Source organism: Leptidea sinapis, chromosome 7, assembly GCF_905404315.1.
Source record: "Leptidea sinapis chromosome 7, ilLepSina1.1, whole genome shotgun sequence".
In the NCBI taxonomy this organism is placed as follows: Eukaryota; Metazoa; Arthropoda; class Insecta; order Lepidoptera; family Pieridae; genus Leptidea; species Leptidea sinapis.
Genome location: NC_066271.1, coordinates 3,155,113 through 3,179,682, shown reverse-complemented (window position 1 = coordinate 3,179,682; position 24,570 = coordinate 3,155,113). Strand labels below are relative to the sequence as shown.

Genomic DNA, 24,570 nt, shown 5'->3' with positions numbered 1-24,570 from the left:
TCATAATTTTTTACAATAATTATGTTCATCTAAATCTGACATATTATTATCCTCAGCATCGCTATCATCAGAAGTATCAGTATCTTCGCCTACTTCGATTATGAATCTTTCCGTTTCGCTATCTATTACTGGGCCGTCGGCGCAGTATTGGTCTTCCATTTTTATGACGTGCTCGCATTCTTTGTTCCATTCCTCTGCAGTAATAGTTGCAAATTCTTCCTCAGTAATGTGCACTATTTTATTAGCTTCTTGGCCAACGTTTTTTTCAGCAACTCGTCTTTTTAACACACTCCATATAAGCTCAATTGGATTTAAATCACAATGATAAGGCGGAAGTCTTAATACTTTATGGCCATTCTCTTCTAACATTACATCTGCTTCATATACAGGTAATTGTTTATGTTCTTTAATTATTTCATACAGCTGCGCTTTCAACATCGTCGGCAAATACGAAAGTCCTTTACTTGTGATCCAGGACTGCATTTCGGACTTAGTGCTTGACATTGTTGGTGCCTTATCAACTTGAACAGTATGATAGGAGGCATTATCCATGACAACAATTGATTGCGGAGGTAGATTTGGTATCAATTTTTCCCTAAGCCATTTATTAAAGTTAACTTTATTCATTTCATCATGATAATCAGCTGATTTTGATTGAGATCTAAAAATTATCTGAGCATTGGGTACAATTCCCATGGCGCCACCTGCATGAACGATAATCCAACGTGGGCCTTTAGAATCAGAAGATAAAACACCTTCTTCAGTTTCGCTTTACCAACATTTTCCAGCGCAATATGTGGCGTGTATGTATGTCTCGTCTAGATATACAACTGGCCGCTGGGTTTCAAGACGATTTTTTCTTAATTCTTCCAGGTAGCGATGATTTAGCAGGCATTAATGTCGTATCGTTCCATCAAAACCTTTCTTCTTGGATTTGCATTTTATGAAATAAAATCCCATACTTTTTATAATTCTCCACAAAGTGGTGCTTTTATAATCTATCTCATTTCGCATTTCATGCAATAGTTTTGTTAATGTAGGCAATTCCTTTCTTACAGAATAAAATTCATGTATTTTATGCATTATAGCGCACAGTTCAAAATCATCCAGTTCATGGGTTTTTCGTCGTGGGCCACTTTTGCGAGGAGTAGTCACTTTAGTCGACGTTGAAGCTGCCACTTTACTTTCTTTAGTAATTTTCGTCACGGTCTTTTCAGATATTCCTAAAAGAAAATTCAATTTTATAAATTATAACAAGAGCACATTACTCCTATATTATTGCTTTCAATAGGTAGAAGATAGCTAGTTCTATTTTTGTAGTGCAACAATTATTATTTAGTTATTAACAAATGACAAATATTTCAGACCCTGACTATTGTCAGATTTTTGTACCTAGGTACTTTATTAAAATGGTCAAGTGAACTAACACTAAAAATACTATAGGTAAATAGAATGAAATACAATAGGAATATTAGAATGTTAAGACACAATAATTTGAGTTTAGTCGTGGACCTGGTAATCAGGACCCCAATTCTCGAATTACCCGATAAGCATATCACATACGATATAATGTCCTGTCTCGTTTGCGCGCACGGAGAAACCTGCACGCGCGATAGTGACAGGACCTCATATCACACACGATATTTATATCGGGTGGCGCGAGAATTGGGGCCCTGACACTGGCAACCCTATTTGACTTACCTGTAATGGCGGCGACCCGAGCTTGTACACATCTTAATGGGATAAGTGGGGCCTCGTTACGTTTTTCACGCTCACAAAAGTCTTTCACTTTCAACACCATCATTCTTTCACCACTTTTTAATGTTTTCGGTATGATTTATGACTGAATCTCAATTTAACTTGTGAAAATCTGGAGCAGCGGCACACCGTGTTGACACTTTTGACAACCAGTGCTACCAACATGACGGCATAGGAACTATTTGATAAAACGCACTCTATCAGAATTTTTCTGACATTTGCCCATACAGCCATATTAGTTAATATTCAGTAACGTCATATTAATATGTGCTAATAATATAACCTTCAGTTTCTTACTATCAATTATTTCATTTAATAAGAGAATATTTTAAAATTGTCGAATCGTATTAATGAAATATAAAATGATAATAATAATCAGTCAAATAAAATGGCAGAATCCCAGGAACATTTTACTCTTTCATCAATAAATAAGCATAAAAGAGAAAATCAAGAATCCCGATATTGACCTCACCTGTGAAAAGCTTAAGTGTTTATTTTCTGATGAATAATAATATATATAACATTAAGTATATCATTCTTTGTAAAATATATAAAATTTCACTTGATTAAATAATATTACTTATTATAGAGGCATTCTTTTATTTTAGATAAAATGCCAAATTTGCTCAAAAGACGAAGTTATATCGTTAGCGTTTCCAAGAAAAAAATTGGAGAAAATCTAACAAAGCTCCTCAGTAATACGTGAGTGCTTATTTGGTAACAAGGCTTTATTTAATGTAATATATTAATGTATTTGTTAATAATTCTTATAGTTAGTTATTATTAAGTTTTACTTCAATCGCGCGTAAAAATTACACGCACACACATTTTTTTTTGTTATTCAATAGAGGTAAAAGAAAAAAGTGTGTGTGTCAGCTCCGACGCACGACTGGAGCTTACTCATCAAGAACGACTGTCTTTGAACAAGTACTAAACAAAATCAAGTCCAAAGGAGTCGGTTTCTAACAGACATACAGCAGAAGCTAATAAAAGCGTATTAATAATGAAAAAATATTGATTTTAAAACTCACAACAACTTACAAGTTGTAATGGTAACTTTATCAATACTTTTAACGTAGTGGTGGGTGCCAAAAGTTATAACAATCAATATTAACTGTTAACCAGAAAATAACAAACAATTCTAATAATAAATGCTCTAAATTACTATATTTAACTTCATAGTTAATAGTGATTTTTCTTTTGGTCAGGTACCTAATTATTTAAATCGGTGATCAGCGCCATCTATCAAAAACTGTTATGTTGTCGTAGTACTCGATAGATTCAGTGTTCGATTTGGAAATACAAAATAGTTTATGAAAGTGACATTCGATGACGTTTAATCTAGTATTTTTTATTTGATCTTATATGGGATATCTGTGGTTCAACGCCATCTAAATAAAGTTTAGGAAACTAACGTACATTAGCCACAACACTTCTTATTGCAACATAAAATAATTTTGAAATGTAACGCTAGGTGGCCGACAGGGAAATACAATGCTTATTGTTGCCTTATTTGTAAACGGACAAAGTCTGTTTTTATTTAAATGAGAAAAACGTTACTATCCGATTTTATGAGTAAGTTTTACTCTCCATATTTTTCTCATACCGGGCGCCTTGTATAAGAATAAATTATTTACAAGTAAAATATGACATAACTAATATTCAAACAACAAAGCCTTAATTTTCTGATTTGTAATCAAATAATAATTTAATTATTGGAAGAAGCATAATAATTTTCGTAACACGATTATTGGCTGTTGCACATACACCGTTGCTTTTAAATGAAAAAAAAATATGTTTTGATGGGAATGTTGAGAACATAACATTTTTTCGGGCCCTTTTTGAGGCTGTTTAAGACCAAAGCCTTTGCCTCTATATTTTTCGTTTGGAAATTAAAAACCATTAGCTATTTTCCCGCGCTATTTCTAATTATTCTAGTCTCAACTCTCAGTCTTCTGAGAAGTCTGAATTGGAGGAACAAGGGAGAATTTCAAGCTATGTATTCAGTTACTTATTACAATAATTATGGAGTCAATAGTAAAGTAATAATATTTTAATGAAACTTAATATTAGCATACAGTTTATTAAGAAAGAAACGACATTCTTATATTATTATAGTATTTGACCAAAAGTACTTTGATGAATCAAATTACTACAGACTCTTGAGACTGATACATAAATTCACTAATTGACTTCGCTTATTTTCATATATTTTTCAGATGAACAGATTTAACTTGCGTAAGAAACAAAGAATTAGTTACTACGAACAGGACGAGCCGCCCTTCGACGACTATGTTTGTAAGTCACTGAACATATTTTATAACCCGCATTGAAAATTGTTTAGTTGTTATGTCAGCCATCAAATGACGAGCGTGGGACTCACTTTATGGTCACCCACCAGCCACCACCTCCGACTGATGCATCATCTTAGAAGATGTAGTATCTTAGATCATTAAACGTCTAGATAGTCCGTGACAGGTGTGAGAACGTCGAAAAAAATTGAGGTTGACAATTAATCTCTATTTTGAGCAAGGCACGCACAATGAAGTAACAAGCCTGGCCTGTTTTCATCGGTTGTCTAGCAGCAACAGGCTCTAGCTAGACATAAATTATGTAAGATACAAATGATTTAAGTTTTCTTTAGTGTTAATTCCGCCAATATTTGTCTTTAAACAATTCGATTTGGGCGAGACAACACGTCCTGAGGATGCCTCGTGTTGAGGCGAAACACGTGTCGAATTGTTTAAAGACAAATATTGGCTGAATTAACACTAAAGAAAACTCAAATCATTTGTATAATTATGGATTTCCGCAAAGTAACGCCTACTTCAATATTTTTTTTTTAATTATGTAAGAGTAGTATGTGTTGCCGCGTTGGAAAACATTTCGTAAGTATTAATTATTATTGTTATTTCAACCAGTAGGAGGTTTCTTAGCACAGCATGCAGGCTAGCTGGCCTTTGCAGTATGTAATTAATACACAAGTATTATTTAATTTCGGTTTGAAGGGCGTCGTATTTAGTGAAATTACTGCGTTAATGATACTAACAAATTCTTAATATGTCTTAAGGTGACTAGTGCAATTGGAATTTTGTGTTTTACAAGAATCCTGAGCGTTAATCCATGGTAATGGGCAGGGAGGATCACTTAGATACTATTTGCAATCGTAGGTATTATATACAAAAACTATTTTTTTAGAGTCGGCTCTTGGTCCAAAAATGAAAAACGAAACACAACGATTACCTATCTACTTAGTATAATAGATACATATCATGAATATAGGTAGATAGATAGATAGATAATTTCACAATAATAATAACCACTTTAAAGTAGACCTTTTCTTTCAGCATTTTTACGAAGCTTAAATAAAGTTCGCAATCTGTTTACAGATAAACACTGCAAAGAGTTTTTCTATTATTTTAATTTTAAACTAGCTGACCTGACTTAGACGTTGTTCTGTTCATAATAAAAAAAAACTCTTGCGGATGGAATTTTGGAAAATCCGTTCTTAGCTAATCTCTACTCGGTGAAAAGAATATTCCTACCAAATTTCAAGTTTTTAGCTCTAGTGGTTCCAGAAATATCGTGATTGACTATATACGTGGAAATCTCTTATATATATATATATATATAGATTCGACTTCGGAAATGGATTGTCTTGATTCAAACCATAAACTTTCAAGGATTGGCCTTAAGATTTGAATGGTCAGGGCGAATGCGAGACGGATCGGAAATTAAAGAATCTGGGGGCTAACTCGTCATGCAAAATTTTCATTAAGTAGTTGCTGCAGGTCTGAAGAATTGCTATTATCATTGCTGCATTGATCTCAATAAATTTATAAAAATTTAAGCTGTGCATCTTCAAGAGGTTACAGTGATCCAATACGATGGTGAATCTGTCCTTATATCTACAATATCAAAAGCAAAACCCGTATAACTGATTTATAAACACTTTTTTTAGAATTAGCATACACAATACATAGGAATAAGTATAGTTCGTATGTTATTCTTTTACTGTATTGTGTGTAAGTATGTAAATAAATAAATACCTTGAATGTCGGATTAAATCCTCGTTCTTAGATGTCTACCCCAAATGAGGTAATTTGGAAACAAACATTGTATTTTTGAGTGTTTTCTAGAACATGGCAGCACAATTCTTGCTTTTCTCCGCAGAATGCTCGCAAACAACGTCCATCGGCCCAATGCGAAAGCTAGTATGCAAGCAGTACTACAGTACAGTATAAGTACTGCAATCGTATCGAAACGCTGCTCGATTCAAATCAGTACTTCATAAACTTCTACTTGTGCTTCGAAAATTATCTATGAGTTATTGATCTCTGAGGTTTTACTGGATGATTTCGTATTGCCAGCCGATCCGTTTTACGGGCTGCTACGCTTTGCCCTTGTGATTCATAGCACGAAGACGCTCCATACTAACGCGGTTCTTTTCACCTGCAATTTCTTGTTCTTCTTCAGTCCTTGTATTCGCAATATTTCGAATCCTAGTTGCATTACGTCTTTGTCGGGAATAATTTGATCGTCTTGGTCGTGACATTGTTAATGATAATATCGGCACAATAAGCTAATAGAAACTCGAAACAAACACACCAACCGGTCAACTTGAATAACATGACGTGCACAGTCAGTTGTATTTTATAACACATGTAGCGTGAAACTAACAAAAAACTTTATTGAATTCTTTCTATTATCGAGATGTCAACAAAAGGTCAATCCATACAAAATGTATCAGAAAATATTTTTTTTTATAATAATATTTTTTCGTAATTTTTTTGATATTTTATGACTTGTTATGTCCTATGTTATTGACTTCCTATGTCCGTCTCCTGGCTCTAAGCTACCTCCTCACCAATTTTCAGCCATATCGGTAAAGCCGTTCTTGAGTTATAAATAGTGTAACTAACATATATTATAATATAATATATATATATATATATATAAAAGAAAGTCGTGTTTTTGAAATATCGGCCCGTCCGGTGAAGTAGGTGAAGAACAAAGCTCGCGCGTGCGTCACAGCTCGCTCGTGAGTCCCTCCTGGTCAGTCACGCTGGCGTGGCCACCGTGCGTCCTTTATTTTTTATTTTATTTTTTAGGCCGGAACGCATTACAGCGGCGCTGCGCTGCCTGTCGCTAGATGGTACCTATCGCATTACAACTGCAGTAAGCGGCAGCATGCGTCATTACTCATTTCTGTAGCACTTCGCGTGCGAGCAACATTACAAGATAATCGATAGTGACGAGAATTCGGCCATTATTTATTTATTGTGTGCAGAAGAAATTATTAATAAAAACAACATACTAAAAAGCAAAAGCAAAAACTACATAGGTACCATGTGAAAAAGTTTCCCCCAAAAATCTCAAACCATAAAGGTTCTATGTCAATTAGAAGTATTATTTATTATTATTATTAATTAGTAAAAATAATACGTATTTTGGAAATATGACTCAATAAAACAATATTATATTGTGTACAGTTTGTCCTTCGTGTCGAGATTATGTGTACGAATACTGCGCTATACATGGCCCGTTACTGATCATACCGGATGATAAGGTAAGTGGAAGCTATTATACCTGCTCATAACTTAATTGCAGTTACTGTCTCTATATGTGGCGTACTGACACCATATCAAATGGGAGATTGGTGGACTTTGGGATTGTTGATTAGGAATGTTTAATCAATAAATATTTAATTCTCGAGCTCTTGCTTGTACGGTGTCTAGAGAATAACAGTGTTGAGAAGTAAATGCTGACTAGACACCATTATGGTTCTTTAATGTCCATATTGTTATTAGTTATAAGATTTCTGTAAACTTTTTGAACCAAATAAACCTTTTAATTATTAATTATATCAATATTAACATATTCAGCATTTTACAAAATATAGAATTCAAATTCAAAGTGATTCAATAGATATAGTCGTATGTATCTACACTTTAACATTTATTTTACCTGGGTCAGTAAAAAAAATAAATAAATTATGAAGGTGTAACAGTATACACACACTTTTTTTAATATAAGTGGAGGAAAACTGCCAAGAGTGGTGAGGCAGCCGCTCATGGACATCCGCAACACCAGGTGTCAAGAGATGAGTTGCCGGCCTTTAAGGTAGGAGTATGCTCTTTTCTTGAAGGTCCCTAAATCGTATCGTTTCAGCAGCAAACAGCAGCCAGTAATTGATTCCACAGAGGCAAGAAATTTCTTGCAATACGCGCGTGATAAATGCGGTAATAGAAAACACTGTAAATAAGAAGTAATAATATTATGTATACATTGTGGCTTGTGAAAATTATGCTGAAGGCAAATAAATATACATAACAGGATTCGCATTGTCAGGGTTGTTGACTCATCCTAAACTGAGCACTACGCATGGACTGGCAATCGCTATTCCTTTAATGTTGCAATAGTCTATAGGCGGTGATCACTTTCAATTGTCCTATTCCATAAAAATCGGTATTACAAAACTTTATTAAGATAAGTTTATTACGTTCAGGTCCCTGCCGTAACAAACATCCCCCCGATAGTACCCAGGGCAGCCCTGACCATACCAAGAGTATTTCTGCATTTAAATGTATCCACTATTAGAGGTAAGTTTGTTAGGTTCATCGCTTTTCAATAAGAATATTGTAATGAAAAAAGAAATACAAACATATATCTGAATCATTGATGTACAGATAACGCCACTAGTCGTTAAAACGCATTGCATTTGACGTTCTTTAGCGCACTCCACGAAAGGAATTTTTCTACCAAATTGAAAGTCTGTGGGCTTAGCGTTAATACATTAAGTATTAAAAGGCATAAAAAGGCATAAAAAGGCATAAAGGCATAACAGGCATTTATTTTCTCAAAATTGATTCCTTTAGAATTCTTTTTGATGTCATTTCTTATACTACTAGATACTACTACCGCTTCGGAAACAAATGGCGCTCTGAGAGAGAAGAAGTGGCGCAAGAAACTCTCCCAGCATTCTTTTTTTTTGCGCTCTTTTCAATAAAAATATACAATATATTACAGTCATTTCTATCGCTATAAAATAATCACAATCTGGTCCCAGGCTGTCCGATCATTTAGATATTCAGCAGTGGAGTAATAGGATTTACGACAGAGCCATTTTTTTATAAAACATTTAAATTTTTTTATAGATAATGCCTGAACAGTGGCTGGGACTTTATTGTAGAAGTGTATACATTTACCCTTAAAGCTATTATGTATCTTATGAAACCTACTAGATGGGTAATATGTGGACCCCACTGAAGCTTTTTATCTAACGTGATACCCAAGAAGACCGTAGTGAACACAAGTTCCAATCTCTGGTCATTTATAAGTACGTTGGTTTGTAACTCCGCTGTGTTTGGTGTAATGAACCGTAAACACTTTGTTTTTTTACTGTTTAAGTGCAGATTATTCGTCTCAAACCAACGCACTATCTTTGAGAGTGCATTGCTTACCTCGTCATCAATATCTGCACGTCGCTTCACTTTAAAAATAAGTGAAGTATCATCAGCAAATAATACAATCTCATGGCTATCACCTACCACAAACGGTAGATCGTTAATATATATAAGAAACAAGAAAGGACCGAGAATAGAACCCTGTGGAACACCTTTTTCCACAGGTTTACCCGAAGACCGTTTGCCATTTACATCGACTATCTGAACTCTTTCGCTTAAATATGATTTTAACAGATTTAGGGCTCTATTTTTCACTCCATAATGCTTTAGTTTTAGGAGTAAAGTTTCATGGTGGACGCAGTCAAATGCTTTTGACAAATCACAAAAAATGCCGAATGCATCCTGTGACTCTTCCCAAGCGTCAAAGATGTGCTCAATGAGTCTAGTACCCGCATTAATTGTTGATAAGCCCCTAGTGAAACCAAACTGATTTTTGTTCATTAATTTACAAAAATGCATTTGTAGCTATTGAAACAAAAGTTTTTCAAAAATTTTACTAAAAACAGGCAGCACTGAAATAGGTCTGAAATTAGCAGGGTCAAAAGAAATGCCCGATTTAAACAAAGGTATAACTTTGCTGTATTTCATGAGGTCAGGCAACACACCCTCATCTATGCATTCATTAAATATTATTGCTAATTCAGGTGCTATAATGTCAAGTATGTATTTTACAATATAAGTCGAATGGCCCCATAGGTCTTTTGTATTTTTTAGGTTAATTAATTTGAAGATTTTTATTAAATCGCTACCTGTAACATACTTAAATTTCAAATCAGTGGAAGATACTGGTACGTGTAATTTAAGCATATCATATGCTGCTTTTGGCGAAGAGTTAAGGTCTTTGGTCGTGACAATCGGGATTTCGGAGAAGTATTTATCAAATTCATTTGCAATTTCTATTTCCGAATTTATAACGCGATTATTAATATTTAAACAGATAGAGGTGTTACGGCACTTCGATCTACCAGTTTCATTGTTAATTACACTCCAAGTCGCTTTTACTTTATTATTACTGTATTTAATTTTATCTGCAATGAAACGTGTTTTCGCTTCATGATAAACTACTTTAAAGAGCTTGGAGTATTTTTTTACATATATTTTAAATTCTTCACTATTATTGTAATGTTTCTCATAATAAAGGTCATATAAGCGTTTACGACTTTTGTGGATACCCATTGTTGCCCAATCATTAAAACTATGTTTGTTGTTTACTATCACCGTTACTGAAGTAAAAATCCTGTCAAATTCCTCACAGAAGGAATTGAAGACTAAGTTATAGTGAAAATTAGCAGTTTCACCACAGTGTAAAAATGGTATCGTATTTACCAAATTATTTCTAAACCTCTCAAGACGGCTACCTGAAACTGGTATAATCGTCACCTTTTTTGGTCTGACATTGTCCAATCTTATATTTACTTTTATAAGTTGCCCACTATGGTCGGACTGAAGATTATTAATTATGAGTTTACTAGTAATAGTAACATCTGTAAAAAAATTATCTAAATAGGTTGCTGTTGTAGATGTGATTCTAGTAGGTTCCCAAAATACATTGAATAATATATACTACATAGGTGTAAATCTCTTTTATATATATATATACTTTTAATGGTATTTCTTTGGTTTTTTACCTAAAACGATAAATTTTAATTACCATGGAATAAAAGGCGCCGGTTTGGGAGTGTTTGCTACGAGAACCCTACCACGTAATGTGCGGTTTGGACCGTACAGAGGAGTACGTAGTAAGGACGCTGCTTCAAACTACTGCTGGCAGGTGAGTCTACTAATACAAGTTAATAATTACCTTTTGGGATACCTTCATTTTCACGCTACGATAATGGTACGCTGGCTGACGTAACACTACTCCAATTTGTATTTACTGCTTTCTGCAACCAATATCCAGAATTATATTATGACACGCCACAAATTCTACTTTTATTTTTTATATTTTTATGTATTATTATTATATTATTACGTATACTTATACTTACCCAATATAAATGTGTACCGTCCACCGTAGTGGACTCTTGTTTTTATGTTCAAGCAACAAACTGAATGATAAAAAAAATTAAACAATACCGACTACCAACATAACATACATGCCATATGGCGAGTGTGATTAAAAGGAATATTATATCAATAACTTTATATATGGAAGCTGTTTATAAAACTTGTATAGTGAAAAATGCTTAAAAAATTTATTCATCACTTCATATCTATTTTATTATTTAAAAATTTGATGTTATATTGTGTTTTATACTGTCGGTGATATCCTCAGATCTACGACAAAGACCACAAACCCTCGCACATGTTGGACGCCGCAGACGGGAACAACTCCAATTGGATGCGGTTCATTAACTGCTCTAGACATTGGAGTGAACAGAACCTCATCGCGTTCCAGTACAAGGGAGAATTGTATTACTGGTAACATTTTTAGATTTTGCTTATATCATATCACGCGTCGTCTTAGATTTTAAAATTGGGTCCAAAAACTAAAGCCTGCAGAGAGATACAGGAAGCCTTAATTAAAAGACAAACAGAACTCAATTAAAAAAAGTCAAAGTTATCAAACAAGAACTAAGCAAATTATACAAAGCTAAACTTATAAACCAAATAATAAAGAAGATAATACATGTATAAAGAAAGCATTTAATGGACTTAATCATCATTAACTATGATCTACAAACTAGAACGTAAACATTACATCACAAATAGAAGACGTGATTATAAAGAACAAACAACCAACTTAATGAAGAAAAACGTAAAAGAAAAATAAAATAAACTTTCTTGCAATCCACCAAGTACCTGAGACTGAAGTATGATCTAAAAGTTTACGAGCATATAAAGAAACTAAAGGCGGAAAAAGGTCAAAATTCTGATGGAACAACTAATCAAAGCATAAAATGAGACGCACCTGTTCTTAAGTTACATGAGACAACTGTTTAATATTATAGTACTAGAAACAAAAGAGCCGTACAAAACAGGGAATCCACTAGAAATAGGAAAATTCAGAGCGACAAGTCTAATTCAAATTCAAATTCAAATATTTTTACTCAAACTAGGATTTAAAATCACTTATTGAACGTCAAAAACGACCCATTCAAAGGAGACTGCCTCAGACCTGAGAATAATGGGTGTAAGAAACTCAACGGGCTTTTTTTTAATATTAAATATGGATAACAATGTAATATCGCAAAATAAACATTTATAATTAAAGAGCCTTAGGGTGTTCGCTTTATTCCCAGTCCGTGGTGTCATTAAGAAAATCGTTTATGCTATAATAACCTTTCCGACACAAACGTTTCTTAACAATTCTTTTAAATTTCGTAACACATTTGTTTTGTACATTTTCTGGGATCATATTGTAGAAGCATATACATCGCCCAACAAAAGACTTACTAACTCGACCCAACCGAGTAGTAGGCATAACAAGTTTATTTTGTTCCTCGTGTTACAGTTTCTTGAAAATTCCTCAATGTGCTTATGTACATACAGAACATTATCAAAAATGTATTGAGAAGCAACAGTCAAAGTGTTTATTTCTTTAAATTTTTCTCTTAATGATTCTTTAGGACCTAGGTTATAAATCGCGCGAATAGCCCTCTTCTGCAGCACAAAGATAGTATTAATATCGGTCGCTCACTGCCCCATAACAATATACCATAGGACATAATACTATGAAAATAACTAAAGTATACTAATCTCGCCGTATCTATGTCAGTTAACCGTCTAATTTTCTTAACCGCATATGCTGCAGAACTAAGACTATTAGCCAATCCTTCAATATGGGGGCCCCACTGCAATTTGGAATCAAGAGTAATGCCAAGAAATACAGCAGATTCCACTGGTATTACCACCTCTCCATTTAATAAAATATTCGCATCTACATTTTTGACATTTGGCGCGGTGAATTTAATATATTTGGTTTTATGACTATTTAACAATAAGTTATTGGCGCTAAACCAGTACACGATGTCAGATAGAGCATTGTTTACTTCGTCATATAAAACTTGGCTTCGTTTCACTATGAATATAAGTGAAGTGACATCCGCAAACAATACCACCTTGTGTTTTTTTTCTACAAGGTTAGGTTGATCATTTATATAAATTAGGAAGTGGAAGGGTCCAAGAATAGACCTTTGTGGTACTCCCATACCGAGAGGAGATCCAGGAGATCTCCTGCCATTCACCTCGAGCCTCTGAATCCTATTATTTAAATATGAGATCAGAAGATCGAGTGCAGATCCTCTTATACAATAGTGACATAGCTTCCTTACCAGCGTTGAATGTTGAACACAATCAAAAGCCTTAGATAAATCACAGAAGATACCAAGTGCATTCTGTGATTCCTCCCAGGCCTCAAAAATATTCCTGATGAGTTCAACACCTGCATGCGTAGTCGAGTGTCCCCTAGTAAAGCCAAATTGTTTAATATGAAGTAACTTATAAGTGTTAAACTCATTTTATATGAGCATTTGGCTTAAAATAATTTTTTCAAATATTTTACTAAGGGTCGGCAACACTGAAACAGGGCGATAGTTATTCGGGTCAAAAGTGAGTCCCCATTTAAATATTGGTGTAATTTTACTATTCTTCAGAAGGTCAGGAAACACGCCATGTTCAATACAGCTATTAAAAACTAGTGCTAGATATGGTGCTATGACGTCAATAACAGAACTTATTATTTTTACAGATATGCCCCATATATCAGCAGTTTTTTTCATTTCTAAGGATCTGAAAGTTTTAATTATTTCTGCTGGGCTAACAACACTGAATTTGAAATTTTGTTTACATTCCTTAACATTTTCCAAAAGAAGTGACTCGGCAACACTGTTGGAGGAGACAAGGGTGCTTGAGATGGAAACTGGAATGTCAGAAAAAAAATTCCCAAAAGCAGAAGCTACTTCCTGCTCAGAGTGGATTTTTGAATTGTTTATTATTAGATTATTATTGTTAATAACTTTCCAAGTCATTTTTATTTTATTTGAAGCATTTTTAATTTTTTCTTATATGCATTGCCTTAGCAAAGACTTGTCTACCCTCTGAGTAACGGCACCACAGGATACGAAGCGCCGTTTTTTATTCTTTAATTTACGACTACTTTCATTAAGAATAGTTTATTTCAAGCTCGTTAAATATTTCAGCACAATCAGAACTATTCCCCGCAATACGGAGCTGATGGTGTACTACGGAAGTGAGTTCGCTCATCGTCTGCACGTCGATATCGGTCGATATAACTCTCCTGTAGACGAATTTGGTAATTAAATCGTACTTTCGTTCGTTAACACGTACTTCCGGTCTTTTGTTCATCAAACTACCTTATGTCTGAAAACATATTATAACAGAATACAGTTATGAAAACTTTATAAACGGATAAATATGAAATTTTAATACATTTCTTTGATATTATCTATAAGTCCCTTACTCCTACGGATGGATAAGATCTTTGAGGGAGACCTTTCTCCAGCAGTGGACGACGGCACTACACGAAAGTTAGGTTATGTTAATGGATCAATTTATACAGGAACTCACGACTAATAATAATAAAAATAAATCCACAACGATGCATGATCTGCTAGTTACTCATAGCGAATGAACAGCATAGCCAACTTAAAACAACGACGCTATTCGGTACCTACCTACTTATAAATAATATTAAAAATAATATACCCTTAAAAATGGCAAAGTAAAAATAAATTAATAAAAGTGAAAGCATGATTCGTCAGTATCCGTGACGCAGTCCAAGTCGTACAAAAATCACCGAAAAATTTTGTTCCTTGACTTTTGTCCTGTCCTATGGCTGTTTTACGCCTTTAATTATTTTTGTTACACATGTTTACGTGAAATTATTTTTTTGTATGAATAAACATGAAATCGATTTATTTTTTTACTAATTTAATAACTGTTACCTATACTGATATAAAATAATTAATTATTTAAATTGAAAATACCCCATTTTTTAGGGTGTCTCACGACAGGCCATCTGAATGCCATTCAGAAAAACAAAAAATTGTTGTGTTCTTAAGGAGCGCTGTCCTTTTTTTAAAGCAAGTATTAATCTGATCTCATTGCATTGTTTTTTAGTAGTATTTCGATACTGCATTTGCGTGATGACATTTTAATGTAAAAGATATTAGAGTCGCAATGCCAAAACGTAACTCAGTAGAAAAATACATTATTAAAACGAAAGGAGTTATATATACCATACTCAGTATAACATTAAGATACTCAAGCTGAGACAAATATTAATGATATTTAGCACTAATCATTTTGCTTTTTATGAGAACATATACTACTTTCACTCAATTAGCAGTCAATAATTCTTTTTCCTCAAATATTGATTTTGGCACACACGCAATATCACAAAAATTTAATTGTCTTGGGTACACAAATATAAATAAACGCCCACATTGCATGCAATGAAATGAATTAAAGTCTTACCATAGACTAACTTCAGCCATTGTATCTTATAAATTGCACGATTCAATAAAATAAACAAATATTTAATTTTTTTTTATTTAGCAACTGTAAATTTAATATTTTTTTTGTGATTTTGGCTCATTATAAAATAAATAATGGTGTGACTTCACATTGTGTTTGTAATGTAAAGTGATAGCGCTGCTTTTTACTACATGGATACCTTCAAAATAGCGCTTACACATTCTTAAAAGAACTGTAACTTCTATTCCTCTGAAGTAAGAAGCAAGATTATAAAGGCGTCAGTAATAACTTGAATTAATATTATTATCTTGTTAACTGGTACGTCCACGTACTTTATGTGAACCATGATTATCTGTCTTATCTTACATTGGTATTTTAATATTTCTTGGATCCTAATCCAAATATTATTTGCAAATAACTTACTAAGAAGCGCATCCAAAGTAATATACGTACCATAGCGAGAAATATTCAATATAATTTTGTACTTTACAGTTATACGACTAACAGCTAGCTATGAACACTACGATAAAATGTACGCAGAATTGACCAATCCAAGTAATATGAGTGGAACTTCGTTGAAGCAATCTGTTGATTTGACGGAAAAAAAGAAATTTATTCCAGTTAAAAAGTCGAATTCAAGCAATGTTAATGGACCAACGCTCAATCATACTATTGTTCCAAAGAGAACTAATAAAATACATTCAGATACAAAGTCTTATGTCAGTATTGTAAGTAAAACAACCAATCAATCTGATGAATTGAAAGAACATTACACAATATATAGAGATAAAAAGTCTCAATCTGATAATATTACTAGAAAAACGCCCAGCGAACCTAGTGCTTCAAAGGTACATAACACATGTGAAATGACTGAATCCAGTTATGTTGGCGGAACAATGTCCAATCAATGTAGTAATCTAAAGCAAAATACAGGTCAATATAATAGTGAAAAAGCATACTCTCGTGATGAGTGTGGTCAGAGTATCACTGCATTTGGTAATTTGACGAACCACAAAAGAATACACACCTGCGATAAACCGTACCCATGCAATATATGTGGTAAGAGTTTCAATAAATCTAGTGATTTGAAGAGACATAGTAGAATACATACCGGTGATAAACCTTACATATGCAATGTATGTGGTAAGAGTTTCAGTGAATCTGGTAGATTGAAGAGACATAGTAGAATACATACCGGTGATAAACTTTACCCATGCAATGTATGTGGTAAGAGTTTCATTCAATCTAGTGATTTGAAGAGACATAGTCGAATACATACAGGTGACAAACCTTACCCGTGCAATGTGTGTGGTAAGAGTTTCAGTCAATCTGGTCATTTGAAGTCACATAGTAGAATACATACCGGTGATAAACCTTGCCCCTGCAATGTATGTAGTAAGAGTTTCAGTGAAACTGGTAGATTGAAGAGACATAGTAGAATACATACCGGTTATAAACCTTACCCATGCAATGTGTGTGGTAAGAGTTTCATTCAATCTAGTGATTTGAAGAGACATAGTCGAATACATACAGGTGACAAACCTTACCCGTGCAATGTGTGTGGTAAGAGTTTCAGTCAATCTGGTCATTTGAAGTCACATAGTAGAATACATACCGGTGATAAACTTGACCCATGCAATGTATGTGGTAAGAGTTTTATTCAATCTAGTGATTTGAAGAGACATAGTCGAATACATACAGGTGACAAACCTTACCCGTGCAATGTGTGTGGTAAGAGTTTCAGTCAATCTGGTCATTTGAAGTCACATAGTAGAATACATACCGGTGATAAACCTTGCCCATGCAATGTATGTAGTAAGAGTTTCAGTGAAACTGGTAGATTGAAGAGTCATAGTAGAATACATACCGGTTATAAACCTTACCCATGCAATGTATGTGGTAAGAGTTTCAGTGAAACTGGTAAATTGCAGAGACATAGTAGAATACATACAGGTGATAAACCATATACATGCGACATTTGTCCGCTGAAATTTACTCATAAACAATGTCTTGTTAAACATTTACAGAAACATTTGTTATAATAATAACTTGTATATTTCTCGTGTGTACAAGGCTCCTCGTTAGTTTGTAAATATTAACCGGTTTCTGTGATTGTCTCAGTTCTAAACCATACATACGACTACGAGTTTCGTATTTGAAAACATTTGAAAGATTTTATTAATTTTTACAAACGTACAAGATAAGGTATAATTTGTTACAGTAATTGGACTTCAATTTCAAGGACATTAAAAACTAGGTTAAGTTCATGAAGGAGAATGTTTTAATATTTCAATATTACAATAAAAATCCTTTTTAACCGACTTCAAAAAGGAGGAGGTTATCAATTCAATCGGTATTTTTTTATGTATGTACACCGGTTACTCTGAGATTTATGATTCGATTTACGCAATTATTTGATGCGAAATAGATGCCATTTGGTCCCAAAAAAAATAACATAGTTTGGCCCAGTAGGTTTTATTTTATGAACATTTATATGAAAATTTTCGTCTATCTGGATCACATAATTGTTTTTTGTGTACGGCTTTATTGCAGTTTTCATTAAGGTTAATTCTATATTATTATTAACTGACACTAAAACGTAAAAAATAAAAAAAACTACGTTTAAAAAAACTGACTTCAAAAACTGAAAAGTATAAATTAATTAAAAATTTTATTTAATACACCTCTTATGCAAACCTTTACCTTAAATATTAAGAAAACACTATTATTTGTATGTATGTACCTATTGATAGGTTTTAAGTCGGTGCCAAGCCAAATGTAATAAAGGTACCTACACTCGCCACGCGTGACTTTGAGCGGCTTTATAGCTTCGTCTAGAACAAAACAATCCAAGCGTACAGACACGCGTGGCCAGATAGCCTAAATAATTACAGTAAGTAAGCTGTTTATAATATTAAGTTTTATTTTTGTTTAGGGCTTGGCACTGACTTAAAACCTATCAATAGGTATCACATACAAATAATAGTATTTTCTTAATATTATAAGTAAAGGTTTGCATAAGAGGTGTATTAAATAAAATTTTTAGTTATTTTATACTTTTCAGTTTTTGAAGTCGGTTTTTTTAAACGTATTTTTTTTTTGTGTTTTCAGATAATGTATCAGATTCTGGTATAACTAATAAACTAGATATTAAGCTGCGCTTACAATAATATAAATCGTATAAATTAATTTCGTTTGCTCAGCCGATGACGCTTTCGATACTATAATATTATATGTAAACGTATTGCCAAATAATTTAATCACCCCGCGCCCGCTCAATTTTTTAATTGGCATGTGTATTGAAATGTTATTGACTGAATTATTTGTATATAAAGGTATGTATTTATCGGTCAAAAATATAGGTTCCGGATAAGTTATCACCAACATTATATCATATCTTATTATATATTTCTTTTGTGAGTCTGTTGTAAATGAACTCCTCCTAAACGGCTGGACCGATTTTTATGAATCTTACTGTGTGTCTTCAGGTTGATTCGAGAATGGTAAAGATTCACAATTGAACTAGCTCCTAAACGGCTGGACCGATTTTTCAAATTTAAGACGTGTGTACAGGACAACGTCTGTCGGGTCCACTAGTACTATATATTCTCCGAAACACCCTGCATCTTATGGTAGTTGTATAGCTAAATTATAGTTAGTTAGAACCCTAAGTATTTTAATTACAAAATTATTAGATAAGGAGTTAAATGCGAACAAACAAACTCCATTTGTATTAAGTATGATTTTAGTAAGGTACTTACATATTAGGTACATGTTAACCAATTAACACTCAAAAATATGTAAAATTTTCGACTTTTTGCATTGGGTGACACATTTTTTTTTATATGAGAGGGGGCAAACAGCCAAGAGGCTCACTGGATGGGGAGAGGTGAGGCAACCGCCCATGGACATCCGCAACAACAGGTGTGTCAAGAAATGCGTTGCCGGCCTTTAAGGTGGGAGTATGCTTTTTTCTTGAAGGTCCCTAAGTCGTATCTATTCGGGAAGACCGCTGCCGGTAGTTGATTCCACAAAGTGGCTGTGCGAGGCAAGAAATTTCGAAGAAAACGCGCGGTTGTGGAATGCCAGACGTCTACGTGATGCGGATGGTACTTTGCACGTAATGTCCGATGGTGGAATTCGGCCGCTGGAATCAACCCGAACAGCTCCTCTGAGCACTCCCCGTGATAAATGCGGTAGAAGATGCAGAGAGAACCCACATCTCTACGCAATGCTAGAGAATCAAGCCGATCGGAGATGACTTGATCGTCGATGATTCGAGCCGCTCTTCGTTGTATGCGATACCGGTGATAAACCTTACCCGTGCAATGTGTGTGCTAAGAGTTTCGGTTCATCTGGTCATTTGAAGACACATAGAAGAATACATACCGGTGATAAACCTTACCCGTGCAATGTGTGTGGTAAGAGTTTCAGTCAATCTGGTATTTTGAAGACACATAGTAGAATACATACCGGTGATAAACGTTACCTATGCAATGTATGTGGTAAGAGTTTCATTCAATCTAGTGATTTGAAGATACATAGTAGAATACATACCGGTGATAAACCATACGCATGCGATGTGTGTGGTAAGAGTTTCAATAAATCTTGCGATTTGAAGACACATAGTAGAATACATACCGGTGATAAACCTTACCCATGCGATGTGTGTGGTAAGAGTTTCAGTTCATCTGGTCATTTGAAGACACATAGTAGAATACATACCGGTGATAAACCTTACCCATGCGATGTGTGTGGTAAGAGCTTCAGTTCATCTGGTCATTTGAAGACACATAGTAAAATACATACCGGTGATAAACCTTACCCATACAATGTATGTGGTAAGAGTTTCATTCAATCTAGTGATTTGAAGACACATAGTAGAATACATACCGGTGACAAACCTTACCCGTGCAATGTGTGTGGTAAGAGTTTCAGTTCATCTGGTCATTTGAAGACACATAGAAGAATACATACCGGTGATTAACCTTACTCGTGCAATGTGTGTGGTAAGAGTTTCAGTTCATCTGGTCATTTGAAGACACATAGTAGAATACATACCGGTGATAAACCTTACCCATGCGATGTGTGTGGTAAGAGCTTCAGTTCATCTGGTCATTTGAAGACACATAGTAAAATACATACCGGTGATAAACCTTACCCATGCAATGTATGTGGTAAGAGTTTCATTCAATCTAGTGATTTGAAGACACATGGTAGAATACATACCGGTGACAAACCTTACCCGTGCAATGTGTGTGGTAAGAGTTTCAGTTCATCTGGTCATTTGAAGACACATAGAAGAATACATACCGGTGATTAAACTTACCCGTGCAATGTGTGTGGTAAGAGTTTCAGTCAATCTGGTATTTTGAAGACACATAGTAGAATACATACCGGTGACAAACCTTACGCATGCGATGTGTGTGGTAAGAGTTTCAATAGGTCTAGTGCTTTGAAGAGACATAGTAGAATACATACCGGTGATAAACCTTACCGATGCAATCTGTGTGGTAAGAGTTTTGCTGAATGTAGTAAATTGAAGAGACATAGTAGAATACATAACGGTGATAAACCATATACTTGCGACATTTGTCCACTGAAATTTACTCAAAAACATTTACAGAAACATATGTTATAATAATTACTTCTATATTGTTCTTGTGTAAAAGCCTCCTAGTTAGTTTGTAAATATTTACCTGTTTCTCTGTATACTCGTATCTCAGCTCAAAACCTTAAATACCACTCCGCATTTCGTATTTAAAAACATAAGAAAGATCTTATTATTTTACAAACCTACAAGGTTAGGTATAATTTTTTACATTAATTGAACTTTTCAAGGACATAAAAATTTAATTAGACTTCATGAAGGGGAAAGTTTTAATATTTCATAATTACACTTAAAATCCCTTTTGTGTTTTCAGATGATGTATCAGATTCTGGTATAACTAATAAACTAGATTATAAACTGTGCTTGCAATAATTTAATTACCGAAGGGAATGCTGATGACACTTTCTGTATTATATATACCAGGGCTGACCCGGCAAACGTTGTATTGCCATATAAATTAATTACCCCGCGCCCGCTCATTATATGAATTGTCATATGTAATGAAATGTTATTGACAGAATTATTTGTATTGCGGATATATAGAAATGTATTTCTCAGTCAAAAATATTGGTTCCGGCTAAGTTATAACCAATATTATATTATAATATACTATATATTCTCCGAAACACCTTGCATCTTATGGTAGTTAAATAGCTAACCTATAGTTAGTTAGAACCCTCAGTATTTTTATTACAAAATTATTAAATAAGGAGTTAAATCCGTACAAACAAACTCCATTAATTGAAAATAAGCATGATATTAGTTAGGTACTTACATATTAGGTACATGTTAATCAATGAGGACACAAAAATATGTTCCAAGCGTATTGGGTGACACTTCTCAATGTTTGTACCGGCTTTAAGTTTTATCAATTTTAATTTTTTGTCTAAAATGCGAAAACAAATGAGTGCTGTTTTAATTTTATTTTTTCTTTCTTTATTTTATGATGTTTATGGCAATTTCATTGAGGGTATTTGATGCCCACATTTTTATTATTTATTGTATTCCAATGTACCAAGAAAAAGTGGTGTTATAGAATTTTTTTTTTAGTTTTTTAAGTTTTATTTTTATAGATTTAAGTTTATGTTAATTTATTAAAAAATATACAAAGCTTCTGGTGTTTTTACTTTTTGTCTATTTACCAGGACAGCGCAGGACCGATCATTCGGGGAGGCCTTTGTCCATAGTGGACGTTTTCCGGCTGATGCTGATGTTGAACCAGTGGGATGCACAGGAAGCCGGTTAGATTATGGGTACCACAACGGCGCCCATTTCTTCCGTGAAGTAGCAATGTGTAGTAATGGGTTGGGCGCAATTACCATCAGCTGAACGTCTTGCTCATCTCGTCACTTATTTTCATAAAAAAATTTTTCATAAAATATCTTACAATGGAGAAACCTTAAAAAATTTAATTTGCATATACTTACTTATATTTTTATACAATATTTTACATCACTAAATGGACGTCAAAATTCCGCACCTCAAAAATTCAGCAGACTTCTTTTTTATTCTTATTGTGTAGTTGTATGTCAATAATGATGACTCACGGAATGGGGCGAAGTGAGTTGAGAATTTTATCTAGCGACAGAAACATGGTGTCACAGACACGGACTAGTACAAAAATAAGAACTCCGTGTCACCTTACATAACAGTGTAGCAGCAAAACAAGCCGATTAACGTCTAAATACATAGCCCCACGCACACACTTACACTAATACAAGCCGACAGGCGGCCATTATGATAATTATCATCGTCTTTGACAGATCAGTTTGCGTCTCAATAAATTATTTTAAAAATGCCGTCGCGCGTTGTGATAACGTCTAAAAACAATACTACGGAACATAAAAAGTGTCAAGGAATTACATTTCACAGATAGAATATAAGTAAGCACACTTTTTTTGTTCTGTTCATAATACAAATTAATTCGATGTTTGGAACACAAAACCTCCACAACGCGTGATAGTAACATCCAGTGTGACGGGAAAATAAACAGGGACATTATCCGAAAAATTGGGTTATCCATATTTTAATGGTGCTCTAAGCAGATAATTATTTTTTTTATGAAAATAAGGGTCGAGACGAGCAAGACGTCCAGCTGATGATAATTGATACGCCCTGTCCATAAAAATGCAGTGCCGCTCAGGATTCTTAAAATACTCAAAAATTCTGAGCGGCACTACAACTGCGCTCGTCACCTTGAGACATAAGATGTCAAGTCTCATTTGCCCAGTAATTTATTTTAGTCTTTACCAACAATTTTTTAAAGTGGTGTGGAATACTACTTCAATCCGGTCCATATTTGTGTGCTTTATAAGATGCGCTTCCGGCCACATAACGAGTATTGAGCAGAGCTGCTCGAATTGTCTGGGATCCAGTACTCTGTGAAAATTTTCATAACTTGGCGTGGTGGAGAGACGTGGCGTCGTAGAAGACACAAAATGACTGACCGCATTTGTCACGGACATAAAAGTATAAATTGTAATTTTGTCTTTTTAGGAAGATGACGCTGTACAGAGAACTGAATTTAAGACCCTTTATATAAGTGTTACTATATTATGTGTAATTACTTAGCAACCAAATCACTATAAAGAACATCGTGAGTTGTTTGTTCTCTAAGAATCTAGTTATTTGATACCACGTCAGTGGCAAAAAAAAACTAATTTAAGAATGAATTCTGTGCAGGTATTTTTAATAATAAGAAACGTTAGTAGGTAATTTTTATATCAGTTAAAACAAAGATACTGCAAACAAGACACGGGCACAGGAATCAAACCAGCAATACTTACTTTCAAGGTGTAACTGTTTATGTTATTTATTTATTTTCTCATAATATGACGATATTTATTTTTATTTTAGGAAACAATCTGTTTATCAGATACCTATTAAAAAATCGGAGTTAAAAGTAACGAGTCTTTCGTTTTTTATTCGTTTGTGGTCAGGGTCACAGAAAATCATAATTTAAAAACCGTCAATATTAAAAAAATACTTTGAAAATTACTTTGACATTTTGTATAATAACTAAACTTAATTATATAACGAAAATTAACTAGGCTCAAAAAAAAAGGAGAGTAGGTACCTATAACAAAAACTATTTTTTATTATTTAAAAGCATTTTTGAAGTAAAACTTCTTTAGGCGTGACTTGGGGCTAACTTAGAAATTTTTTCTGACGGAAGTAACACTCAGTAAAAAAGTCAATTAAAACATTTTTTTAAGCCGTTATAATTTAATGGATTAAAAATATGCTCAGTTATATTTTTTGAAAATCTCCAAGTGTATAATTTGCTTATTTATTACT

General features: G+C 33.9%; 2 protein-coding genes across 2 annotated transcripts in view; one reads left to right on the top strand and one right to left on the bottom strand.

Annotated features, from left to right (window-relative positions):
• Nucleotides 1-627, bottom strand: LOC126965483 (uncharacterized). The gene has a single exon (XM_050809115.1). The coding sequence runs from the start codon at nucleotides 625-627 to the stop codon at nucleotides 1-3; it is 627 nt and encodes a 208-aa protein (XP_050665072.1).
• Nucleotides 628-3,976: 3,349 nt separating this feature from the next.
• Nucleotides 3,977-24,570, top strand: part of LOC126965482 (histone-lysine N-methyltransferase PRDM9-like) — a 132,956-nt gene continuing 112,362 nt past the window's right edge. Inside the window, exons 1-2 of the mRNA XM_050809114.1 lie at nucleotides 3,977-4,056; nucleotides 7,251-7,327. Coding sequence (XP_050665071.1) covers nucleotides 3,978-4,056; nucleotides 7,251-7,327 — 156 coding nt within the window. The 5' untranslated portion in view covers nucleotide 3,977. The remainder of the gene's footprint in view (nucleotides 4,057-7,250; nucleotides 7,328-24,570) is intronic.

Bases quoted from the DNA above. Each gene is read 5' to 3' on its own strand.
- LOC126965483 (XM_050809115.1), bottom strand. From the start codon at position 627: ATGAATAAAGTTAACTTTAATAAATGGCTTAGGGAAAAATTGATACCA.